The sequence below is a fragment of the Orbicella faveolata genome, unplaced genomic scaffold, assembly GCF_042242905.1.
Source record: "Orbicella faveolata isolate gen_17 unplaced genomic scaffold, um_ofav_v1 contig_26, whole genome shotgun sequence".
Classification (NCBI taxonomy): domain Eukaryota; kingdom Metazoa; phylum Cnidaria; class Anthozoa; order Scleractinia; family Merulinidae; genus Orbicella; species Orbicella faveolata.
The window spans coordinates 7,372,013-7,385,000 of NW_028301554.1; the positions used below are offsets into that span (position 1 = coordinate 7,372,013).

Consider the following 12,988-nt stretch of genomic DNA (forward strand, 5'->3'; position numbering starts at 1 on the left):
GACCTCTCCCCACCCCCCATTTGAAAAATCCCGGTGGAGATGATCAACGTCTTTGTAAAGTGACTATCATAGAGGTGTGTTCTTGATCCATTGCAGTCTTATCTCAACCCTAAATGTATTCCATAACCGGTTGGTAGGGACATGAGGCATTAGCTAAAGCAGGTCACTAAAAGAGCACTAGCAGTGCTGGAAAAAGCATTTGATTTGGGATATCGAGACCATGAACACTAGGCCATACAATGATATGAGGAGGTTTTCGGGATATCCCGAATAAGCGAGATGAACATGGTAACTGTTGACAGTGGAAGCCGAAATTATACAATGTTAGAAACAAAATATAATTACGACTAACTTACCGTTGCGCAGTAGACTGTGTACAGCCGTTTGCTCTTCTTAAGAAAAATTGCAGAGGGGCGTCTATGTGACATTGTTACAGTATAGCGTGCTGTTCGCATAAATTATGGTTCCACAAAAATATTTCAGTTTCAAATTATCTGACATCACAAGAGGAAAGAGAAACAAAATACGAAAAAGACATTGCCGTATGCACGTGAACTTTGACTGATAAAGCCATTTATGACCTCTGCTAAGGAAATCACAGAACAAACAAGCTTCGAGTTCGAATTCAGCCTTCCCTATGTTTTTTTTATGAATGTGGTAACGAGTTATTATTGTCAACTGAGAGGACAAACAATACAAGATTAGCTGCTTACTATAGCAGAGCTTCCTTTGAAAACTGAAAACTACGAAGCATTCCCGTCAGAAACGTATTTTGTACTTTTGTGCGAGCGAAACTGATCTCTTAGGGAATACGTTATTAGCTCACGAAACACAAAATGCACCTAAAGAGCCCAAATTCCTCGTAGTTCTAAGGCCTCCCCCACCCCCTCCAGGAAGGTATCGGAAGGAGAACTCAGTGTATTGTCCTCTTGGGTCGGGAAACGGACAATTTCTTCCTTACCTAACTATAATAAAAGGTGTGTTATCGATTTATTGCAGTCTATTGGCTCAAGCCTGAAGTCGGGAAGGATGTGTAGTAATAACTTAAGCTAGCGAAGGCAGCTCAAATATCCTCTTCTGGCAGATTACTGCTAGGAAAGGTTTTCGTTCGAGACCTTCCTGCTTTAACCAAGACGCAATAAAATTAACTGGGACGTTTTCGTGATATCCCGAATAAACACGATGGATATGGTAAAATTTCATTAGCAGAAGTCGACAACAACGACTTACCTACCGTTGCGCAGTAGTTTGTATACAGCCGCCCGTTCTCCTCAAGAAAAACTGCAGAAGCGTGTTTGTGTGTTACTGTTAATAATTCTGTTGCTCACACAAATTATTCATCCGTAAAACTATTTCAGTGTCCCAGCATCTGACGTCATAAGCAGAACAACAAAATAAATGATATCGCTGTCTGCACGTGATTTTTGCATTCGGCCGTTTATGACCTTTTCTATGTTCACCGATATAAAAAACCAGATCGCTCGGAATAATTTCGTCATAACCAATATGGCTTGATACTTCAGTTAATCAATCTTTTAAATGCCAAAGTATTAAAAGACAATCTCACATACAGGGTCACCGTAAATTTACTATTTGTGTCAGTCTGTTGATGATATCCGTCGTCATTCCTGTTGCAACAGGCCTTGAAGTCACAGAACCAAACAGCTTGGAGTTTGCTATTAGTCTCGAGTACATTCAATTGTTAATTGGTTAAGAAAAGACCAAAAAAATAAAGGATAACTTTTACCTACCACAGGGAATTTCACATCGGAAAGGGTCGAAAGTGAATTCTATGAAACACTCAGGAAAAAGGATGATATATATTTCGCAGGGGCTTGGTGGAATGCGCGATGGGTTTGAACAAGAGGCGAGATCCGAAATATGACACTTCTTCGTAAAAACATAATATGCACTCTTTAATAATTAATGGGGGGATACGCATTGACAAACAGCAAATTGCGAATCGTTTCTTAACTCCACGGTGTTACTAAAATGAACTGTGAGGAGCAGATTTTGTCTCAAGCGGCAGGAAATACGCCTCGAGAGGCCGTCTAAAGAAATTGTCCTGATATTTTTTCTTCTCGTTATATTTAGTATTTTCGTCCTTCCGGCAGCTTAATGTAATAGGCGGTTTTGAAGTTATCAAGATCGAACAAAATCGAAAGAAGTTTTAATGGAGCTAAATCAAACTATATAAGAACGATTCAATTCGTGTTTGCGGTACGTAATATTGTTTTTGTTTTTGTTTTTGTTTTTTTTGTTCTTCCGTACAGGAAGGACAGTATTTATAGAACATCTGTTTGTGGCGAAAAGAAACCTCTGTTCAGGATCAACCTGTCATGATTAAGGTGTTCACTTCTACTTGTGGTGGATTGATTTATTGCAGTCTACTCCCAACTCTGAATGTGGTAAATTCGAAAAACTGGTTAAGAGGGACATAAAGCATTTGCTTATGTGGGTCACCGGAACAATCTGCTAGAAAATAATTGGTGCCAAGAGCATTTGATTTAGGACCTCAAGATAATAGCCACTAGGCCATACAACTATACGAGGAGGCTTTTTTCGATATCCCGAATGAGCAAAATTGGTATGGTAATTTTTATCAGTCGAACTTGGAATCAAATATTGTTTTAAACAAAATAATGAGTAACTTACCGTTGCACAGTGGTCTGTGTTCAGCCGTCCGCTTTCCTCAAGAAAAATTGCACAGAGACTTCCGCGTGTCACTGTTCATAATAGGGTCGCTCGTGTAATTAACATTCATAAAAAAAAGTTTCAGTTTCACAGCATCTGACGTGCCAAGTGGAGACAAAAACGAAATTGTTGGGTTCAGGTGATTTTGTCATAAGGCCGTTTGTGACATTTGAGCATGTTCACAGATATTCACGCAATAATTGCTCATCAAGAAACTGAAATGATATTGAGTTACTTCCCCTTCGACTAGAGGAAAAAAAAACTATCTAGGGTGTGTTACATCTTTTCCTATCTGACATGCTTTAAAGACAGAGGGCGACCTTAGAAGAACTTAGCCTGTGAGCAGGCTCACCTTTGAGTCACGCACGCGAGCGACGAAGAGCAATGCGATCCGGCGGGAAGGAATCTGGTGAAGAGGCGCAAAGTTTACTTTCTCGTGTCGCGGCTTCGCTTCCGGATTTCTCGCTCGCTGCTACGCCACGCGCCCATGTGCTCCAACGTGAGCTCGCTCGCAGGCTAAGACGAATTTAGCTGATGTCGCTCGATCTTTTTTAATTCTTCATGCGCATTATTAAGACACGAGAGAATGTGAATTTACCACTTAAGTCAGTCACTTCATAATAAACTTTCCACGATCGATGCGATCGATGTATTCTTCCTAATTTCCATTGTAACAGACCACGACAGCACAGAATCAAACAGCTTCGAGTTAGCCATAAGTCTTCGTTTTCGGTTTTTATGAATGTCACAGCTCTATATTATTGTCAACTGAGAGGGTAAACAATACCATTTTAGTTACTTACTACAGTACGTTCCCTTTGAAAAGTGAAAAGTACGAATTGCAGGTTCGGGTGTTTCCAGAAATTCCAAGAAAACAGCTGATCATAAAGTGCGGTTTAAGAAATTTGTTTAGAAAGACTGTGAAGTTTACAGAGGAAGAACGTTTTTCAGTTTTCTCTTCCGCATTCCGCCATTAACGTATTTAAAATCTCCCGCATCCCGCCTGCGTAATGTATTTTCACGCATGCTTGATGGGTACGCCTGGAAATGCCCTACAAAATAAAGCAATTCCGATTTCATTCGTCGCTATCCTCAGTGCCTCCCTCTTCTGGTAGGGTAACTTGCTACTCGCGAGTGTAAATTATTTGATGGACTTTGGAAAACCAAGTTATCAATCGAGGAAATTCGAACGAAGTTTTACTGGAGCTACTGTCAATCAAGCTATATCAGAACGATTGAATTTGACTTTGATCGGTACGTAATGCTTCTCCTACAAAACATCCCACCAACTGTTGTTGTTTTTCTTTGTACAATAAGGCTAGTATAAGTATATAGATTTGTTTGTACTAGAGAGTTGTTTTCGTTATGGGATAGCGTGAAGTCCTACTTAGACAATTTCGGCAGGAGTATGACGCATGTGCTAAAGCAGGTCAGTAATAGAATTCTAGCAGATTACTCCTGGCAGGAGTTTTGATTCTTGGACTTACCGGCCTATTAGAGGAGGTTTTTGTAGTATCCGGAACATTTAATGACAATGTTATCAGTAGCAGCCTGTATTTTATGGAAAGGTAGTTATTAAGCAGATCTCAGCGTTCTGTTTGGTTCTTTCTGGGTCGGGATTTTGCCATAAGAACCGTTTCCATGGAAACGGTCATAACACGTGTATTTTTTTGTCTTTTGAAAGGACGTTCCGGAAGTCATATAATAAACTACTTACTAACCTAGCTTGCTCGAGCCATACTGGGGATTATTGGCCTTCGCGCGGTCGTTATTGTATGGACCTCGCTTCGCTCTGTCCGTAATGCAACGAGCTTGGGCCATTATTCCCCAGTGCGGCTTAAGCAAGCTAGGTTAGTAACAGATTAATATTTTACATTGTTTCTAAGAAAATATCCTCTTAATTACCGTTGCGGAAAATACAATATAGAAAAATTTATAATTTTTTGTGTGCAAATATACAAGATGCTCAGACACCGCGCGTTAACTCCCGGAAATCATGCACTTGATCCCGGCATGCATTTACTTAGCTGCTGCATATTAGTGAAGGCAAACCAGGAATGCATGGTTTCCAGTCTGGACTACAGCTCTGAACCGATAAGAAAGGGTATAGCGAGTAAACTGTGTGATGTTAAAAATGATCTCACTTTATTTACAAGAGGCACTACAACACACGTCAAAAACTATCTAGTGCTAAAATTTAGATTGAATTAAATTTCAAACGCATTAATATAACTATAGAGACAGTACTACCCTAAAGTCATCATCAGTTCTCGAGGCGCCAGTAGGCGCATAGTCTAAAGTAATACAAGATATTTGCCTGAGGCAAATTAAATTAAATGGTATTATAAGGAGATCAATATCATTTATCAAGCATTCAAACACAGCTTTCTTAACTGGACTACCTAAACTCAGTGATTGATGCGTTTTGCAAATGAACAGACTCTGCAAACAATCCAATACGCTTCAGCAAAGTACTTTTCCTGCTTAGTTGTGTTTTTGTTTGTTGAGTTCCTGGACATTAGTAAAAGTCAAAAAACTGAGTGATAAAAACACAAAGAGATAACTCATCCCCACGAACAATTTAAAAAATGGAACTTTTAATATGATACCATAAACGACACTTTTTAAAAATAATGGCGCACTGTTTAAATTGCTAGTCAGAAGTTGTGTCGTGCGCGAGGTGACTCCTGGGTGAAAAACAACTGGAATCAAGCAAACACTTATCCTGAAGGAGAAGGCAAATTCTAGGCTTAGTAAGAAGGAAACTTTAATTTTTCATACATTATAATCGCTCGGTAACAGTGGGTCGCGGGAGGGGTGAGTGGGAAACATTCTCAACAGGGACAACTTTTCACCATGTAAGTAGGCCCTTAACTTGCAACCGACACTGAACCACCAGTCGCTTAGCGGCGATAGTGGGTTAAATCGAAGAGATTTAGGCTTAAAAAACACTCAGAGAAAATTAATTCTCTCTACTCAATTACCATATAGTTTTGTTAACGTAAGTTCTGAGAATTTAGTGTCACATCAAGACTATTGGTCTATACTCATCACCTGTCTCCCGGACAATGTGTTGATGATCTTTAACTAATGACTACTCACTTTCTGATCTCTAGCTATTACTTTCCTTTCTAGCTCGTTCATAAGACTTGCCACGGAGTTATTTCTTGAAAAACCTCACTCGTCCATTTGATTTAAAATTGTCTCTATTCGAAGGACATCTCACACGGAGAAAAAGTGGCAACGAATTTAAACAGTGTTTATTTGATGCATGTGAGCGCAATCTTAAATTACAACGCTTAAAAGCCTGGAAACGTAGCTGTTACCATGCGTCTCTGTTAAAACAGGAAAATAACCCTTGGCTACACAGACACTCATGATCAGAGTGCGCACTCAGTTGTTAGAGGTTATTGCTGAAAAGTATCAAACAAAAGCGTCTATAAATCACATTGTTTGTCCAGTTGATGATTTACATGGTTAGCATAAACACTCACGCTTCATTGGCGAGGGCGAGGCTTCAAGAGAACTACCAACAGATCAAATCGTTGCGCGAGTGTCTAAATACAAACGATTTCAAGAACCGTTGCTGACATGTCTAGCAGGATTTGGATCTCGTAACTTATGACATGCAATGGCAACAGTTTCGTTAACGTTTATTACCTTGCCCCCCCCCCCTCCCTCCGCCAAAAAAGCGTTTTGTTTCTAACAAATACTTACCGTTATATCCCAAAGTCAAATGTCACGTTGTCTCCAATCAGCATAAACGGCGCCCAATCGCGAACGTTGTTAAAGCCGTTACCTCTCATCCATTTCATGGCCTGGTGAAGAGATTCACTGGCACTCTCCCCACGAACAAGATGCTCGTAGAAACGACACATTAGCTGCTCTGTTGCTTCGTCACTTATGGCCCATAGAGCCACCAAAACGGACCGTGCACCGGATCCTAAAAACGCTCGAGCGATCCCAACGACTCCTTCGGCTCTAATCTGCCCACGTGCACTATGACAGCAGCTAAGTACCACCAGTTTAGCTCGCAGTTGAACGTTTGCAATGTCAGACATCGTCAATAGGTAATCTTCTTCTTCTGGAAGCCTGTTAGGAGGTCCTACTGGAGAAAGGGCAATTTCTCCTCTTTCGGCATTACCATGGGCTGCAAAATGTATAAGACTCACTGAATGTAGCCCGTCAAGTACCGCCTGCTTTGTTGCCTGCCGTCCCAACAAAGGTTGAACACCTAGCAGTCGTCCAATCCTGGCTGCTTCATTTCCTGCAGAGGGTAACCTAGAAACCCACATCTTCGTTCCTTTGTAACGCACCATACCGACAACTGGATCCCCCACTATCAGAGAACCAGTCTGACTGTGATAGTATACAGGACTGTCCTGAATGAGCTTGAGAGTCGTCAAAGAAGGAACGATGCGGATTCTGAATTTCTCTGATAAATAACTCCCGTCTTCATCTGTTAACGCTGGAAATGGAACTTGGTTTAAGAAGCGATCAGGAACAACAATGAGCTCGGGCTCCTCAAGTAGATCAGCTACCGGACGGATTAACGCTCTGTAGTACAAAGAAACGCTCGATTCGGAGTTTTGACTTTCTTCATCTTCTTCCTCTATAAGTCTCAATGCTGCGAGGTTCTCAACGTCACTTAAAGATCGATCTTCGCAATCTTCCTCGGATAAAATAGCAAAGCTCCGAAAGCTTTTTGCGAAGAAATCATGTAACTTGCCAACTGGTCCGGCACCAACTAGTTTCTCATCCACTGTTATTGTTCGGAACTGAATGATTCCTCTTGTCTTAAGAATCCAGAAAGACAGATCATTATTATAATAAGAAATGTACAGACAAGAGGAGTTACTCTCTTTTTTCATAATATTTTCAATACCAATCCACGATTGCGGATCAGCTGAGACTTGGCTTTTAAGAGAATACTGAGTTGCCATCAAGTCTGCCAATGCTCTAGCCCGAGCCAGCTCTAAAACATAAAGTGCATGGTTCGGATTTCCCGAAAAACAAAGGAATTGACTAATATTCCGGTAGAGAAAATCGCGACCATCTGAAGACGATACCTTAAAATCGTCGTTGTCCCCTAACAAACTTCGTAAAGTTTCGCTTCTGCTCATACTCAAAAACAAACAGTCAAACGCTTCCTGGATCTTGTACTGGCATAATTTCACCCCTGAAATATTAAAAAGAAATTTGAACTCGCTGTCTAAGTCTTCAATATCTCGACTAATTGACAGTGCCTTTTCAAGATAACCTTCAGCCATGACGTATTCACCGAGAGATTGATACAATGCTCCTAAGTTTCCGTAATCTGCTGCTTCTCCTTTTTTGTCACCAATTTGTATTCTAATGGCAAGTGCTTTCTCAAGATATTCTTTGGCTTTGTGATATTCACCAAGAGATTTAAAAACAGTTCCTAAGTTTCCGTAATCTGCTGCTTCTCCTTTTTTGTCACCAATTTGTATTCTAATGGCAAGTGCTTTCTCAAGATATTCTTTGGCTTTGTGATATTCACCAAGAGATTTAAAAACAGTTCCTAAGTTTCCGTAATCTGCTGCTTCTCCTTCTTTGTCACCAATTTGTATTCTAATGGCAAGTGCTTTCTCAAGATATTCTTTGGCTTTGTGATATTCACCAAGAGATGTAAACACAGTTCCTAAGTTTCCGTAATTTGCTGCTTCTCCTTCTTTGTCACCAATTTGTATTCTAATGGCAAGTGCTTTCTCAAGATATTCTTTCGCTTTGTGATATTCACCAAGAGATGTAAACACAGTTCCTAAGTTTCCGTAATCTGCTGCTTCTCCTTCTTTGTCACCAATTTGTATTCTAATGGCAAGTGCTTTCTCAAGATTTTCTTTGGCTTTGTGATATTCACCAACAGATTTAAACACAGTTCCTAAGTTTCCGTAATCGGCTGCTTCTCCTTCTTTGTCACCAATTTGTATTCTAATGGCAAGTGCTTTCTCAAGATATTCTTTGGCTTTGTGATATTGACCAAGAGATGTGAACACAGTTCCTAAGTTTCCGTTTGAAGTGGCCTCTCCCCGTTTGTCACCAATTTGTATTTTGATGGCAAGAGCTTTCTCAAGATATTCTTTCGCTTTGTGATATTCACCAAGAGATGAAAACACAGTTCCTAAGTTTCCGTAATCTGCTGCTTCTCCTTCTTTGTCACCAATTTGTATTCTAATGGCAAGTGCTTTCTCAAGATATTCTTTGGCTTTGTGATATTGACCAAGAGATGTAAACACAGTTCCTAGGTTTCCGTTTGAAGTGGCCTCTCCCCGTTTGTCACCAATTTGTATTCTGATGGCAAGTGCTTTCTCAAGATATTCTTTGGCTTTGTCATATTTACAAAGAGATAAGAAGAGAGTTCCCAAGTTTCCGTACGAAGTGGCTTCTCCCTTTTTGTCACCCATTTTCTTCATGATTTTTATGGCTTTCTCATAAAGTTCCTTTGCTTCTTTGTATCGATATTGCTGTTTACATATTTTAGCCATTGCTATTGTTAGATTCCTTTCCTCGTCTTTTTTACTACACTTGCGGTAAATTTCAAGAAGTTCGCTGCCGTAGATTAAGGCTTTTGTATAATCAGGGATATGACAATACGCAATGAAAAAAGTTTGATAAATGCTAATGTTGATTAAATTGAAAAGTTTTCCCGCTTTTAGTACTTCGTTATTTAGGCAGATCAAACATTCTTGGCAGACCTCAATGGCCTTTAGACCACGATCAGTGTTGACAAGGACAGTAGCAACAACCAAGCCAATAGAGATGGCTTGTAAAATGTCTGTTATGATGCCCATGGCGTCCCTTTCTATAGGCCCTGTCAAGCGGATAACAGGAATCAAGATTTGTAGCTATTTCGAGTAATAATATATTTTTGTACGTCTTTCTACCTGGTTGTCTAAGTGGGTAATGGCGAATTCAAAGCTGGGGGTAGTCCTGTGATGGATTTTGTCATAGGGGAGCAGAAATAGTTCCAATCTAAAGAAAAGAAAACTGATGAAGATAAGAGGCCGTTGGTTGAATGCAGTTAGTTGTCTTGGCGTGTGTGAAAACCGTCGTGTTGATCATTTCAGGGCAATGCGTTTTTTTCTTAGAGTTGCATTTCACTTTTTGTTTTTCTTTTTTCTTTTCCAGCAAAAATCACCGTTAAAGTTCAGGCTGCTTACTAGTCTTTTTTTTAGCTAAGTATTGCTGTGACTTTTTATCGATCCCAAAATTATTTTATCAGTGTTGGGTCCTTCAAAATCTCTACTCTAACCTATTAATAAAAATGTGGCCGAGCAGATTGCGTCCGATCAGTAAAAGAAAATCACACTGAACATAGCCGAGCTCAGTCACATTCATATTTTTTTAAAATATATAATAAAACTATGTACCTGGTGTGCTACTGCTAATTCCAGTTCTGGCTACTCTACTCAAATGACGGTGATACTTTAACTGTTTAATATTTCCCGTTTTCTCCAATCGTTGAGCTCGCGAAAGTCCCCCTTTTTTTCCTCGAAAGTGCAGAGCGACTGTGAACAGTTAACGTGATGATTTCAGTCCAATATGAATAACAAAGCTAAGTCTGATTTGCACTCACCACTTTTGCTGAGTCACTAGAATGGAACAAAAACCAATGTACGCCGACAATGATAATATTTCCTGTAAAAATTGTCAAGTGGGAAAAGTTAAGCAGATTTTTACTCCAAAACAGTACCTCCAAACAAGAATTCGTTTGATTTATTTCTTCCCGTGACTTACAGCACTCAAAAACTGAAGAAAATCAGTCACGCGATTCATGAAAAATCTCTTTCAGTGTAAATTGAAACTATTAAACATCGCTTTCAAATACACGTTATATGTGTATGAAACGGTATCAATCACGAACAGCTTAAAGTTTACAAACTTATCGTGTTCAGTCTCTCGATCCTCGGACGAAATTAAATCAAAAGTGATCGAGACTGAAGAACAAAAACAAATAGTGGAATTAATTACTGTTGGCAAACTGCAATGCCTTTTAAAGCATATTGCGTTGTTGACTATAGTTAATAGACTGAAATGATTATTAAGCCCGACAAAGTTCTTTGTTGTATGTTTTTGTTTTCATTTCGGTCTTGACCATGCTTTAAACACAATAGGTAATTATTTCTGTTTCACAGACTATATAACTCAACTGAAAAGTTTCGGTTACGTGGTTTATGCCTATTACATATAATCTCAAAACGAAAGACTCTTTACTGTGTGGACCTTCCAACATAAATCGTGGCATCTTTGTTTGCTCTTTTGAAGTTTGTAAAGTTTTAAGACTATATGCCCCTCCACTTACTATGAGTTGATTAATGAATAAAGTTTACATTCCTCGCCTTCTTTTCATAGAAACTAACTGACTTGCTCACAAGACAAATACGACAACTAAAGACGAATGCCTTTTGCCATCGTTCTGTTGTAATTCTTCATATTTGTTATATGCGAGTGCTCATTTCATAAGTTACTTTGCACGATCTCATTGAGTTCTTTCTGCCGCCGTCTCATGGTAACAATATCAATTGACAGAACTAAAAACTTTCTCTTTCTCACAGCAAACAATTGAGTTTGGGATTTATTATCACTGCATGATTGGCTGAAGGTCGTGGCTATCATAATTGAGCTCTATATTATTCTAACTGGTTAAGACACCAGACGATGCAAAGTGAAACTACGAAAACCACTTGATGGGTTCTCGATATCTCGAGGAAACACTGATTATCCTAATACGTCGTGCATGGAAGATCTATTTCGAAGTTTCTGGAGTGTCAAAATGTAAACTTGGCAGGATATGAGAGATAAGCTGAAAATCATGGCGGGATGTGGAATGCGAGATGTAGGATTTAGGATAAAAATATCTTGGCCTGAGCAGCATGTGCTCATTTCAACCAGGAAATGCGGGATAAATTTGATATTGAGGGGCGGGATGTGGGATAAAAAACAGCAAATCACAGTTACTCAATGCTTGGAGAAATAAATTTACGTTTCGAAAGTGTTTGGAAACACTAATGAGTTTGTAAAACAGTTTTCCAATCGCGTTTCGGTCACATCAGCGTCATTAACTGTAACTGGTTCAAATTAGTCTTCAATAACATGACGTTAAAGTTAAAAGTAGTTCTTGATTACCGTCGATGCTACTGCAACAAATTCTCTCAGGTTGTTTCTTTGCATTCAAAAATTAGATCGACTGCAAACAGTTTACTTAATGATTTCAGTCTACTATGGGTAACAAAGCTATTAAAATAGTGATTTATACTCACTGGTTTTGGTGAGTCGACCACAATGAAACCAAAATGACTACGCGTCAATAACAGGACCTTTTCCTCTGACACGTAGAAGAGGGGGAAAAGTTTAGCAAATTATTTCTGCGCAAACGAAGCTTCCAAACAATTATTCGCGTGACGTAGTGTTCGCGTGACTCACTAATAGCTCTTACAAGAAAAAGAAAAGCAGCCACGCGATTCATGCAAACCTCTCCCAGTGTAAATTTAAAGTGTTAAAAATCAGCTATACTTATTATATGCGCACTCAACGCTATCAGTCATGCACAGACAGCTTACAGTTTATAAACTTACCGTGTTCAGTTTCTCGGTCTTCTGATGAAAGTGAAACAAGAGTGATAGAAACTGAAACAACACTGGGGGTTTTTCCTGCAAGACAATAAGAGGTCCAATAGGAAATCAAAACAATTTAAAATTGAAATATGCTTTAAACGTTGAGCAAAACAATTTAATAAAAACATTCGAAAGTATGTTACATTTTCTTTCCTATGTGCATTTTTTGTCAAATACTGACCGTTAAGTCTAATAGCTTTCAAAGTACATTGAGTGTTTGACCATATCTAATAATCAGTATAATGGTTATCAAGCTAGACAAATTTCTTTGTTGTCTGTTGTTCTTCGCTGTTTGGTTTAACCGTGCATAAAACACTATAGGTGTTAACTCAGTTCTGACTTATTGGTTAACCAACTTAACTGTTTCGCTTAAGTAATTTTAAATGAACTGTTCATGATCGCAAAGCGAAAGATTTTTCACAGTCCTAGACCATCCAGCATAAATCGCATGAATCTCTCGTGAAAGCTGCTTTTGCCATCGATCTGTTGTAAAATATGGAAGACCGTGAATTAACTTTTCGTCAGTTTGCACTTTATAATATACATTGTGCGATTTGGGCGAATTCATACTTTCGTTTTCCCATGGTAACAGACATCAGATCTGACAGAGCCAAAAACTTTGTTATCTACTAGAAAGTGGTAGAGCCTGCAGTTAATCC

At 39.2% G+C, this 12,988-nt stretch overlaps 1 protein-coding gene across 2 annotated transcripts; it reads right to left on the bottom strand.

The window, feature by feature from the left end:
• Positions 1 to 4,817: 4,817 nt before the first annotated feature.
• On the bottom strand, positions 4,818 to 12,259 carry LOC149107933 (uncharacterized). 2 transcript variants are annotated; one of them, XM_089295940.1, is made up of 3 exons: positions 11,976 to 12,259; positions 6,412 to 9,526; positions 4,818 to 6,107 (listed from the first exon to the last, which is right to left on the bottom strand). In XM_089295940.1, the coding sequence occupies exon 2, from the start codon at positions 9,504 to 9,506 to the stop codon at positions 6,414 to 6,416; it is 3,093 nt and encodes a 1,030-aa protein (XP_089152066.1). In that variant the 5' UTR covers positions 9,507 to 9,526; positions 11,976 to 12,259; the 3' UTR covers positions 4,818 to 6,107; positions 6,412 to 6,413. The 2 variants fall into 2 exon arrangements, with proteins under 2 accessions (XP_089152066.1, XP_089152065.1); XM_089295939.1 differs by lacking the exon at positions 11,976 to 12,259 and adding an exon at positions 10,292 to 10,604.
• Positions 12,260 to 12,988: the final 729 nt, after the last annotated feature.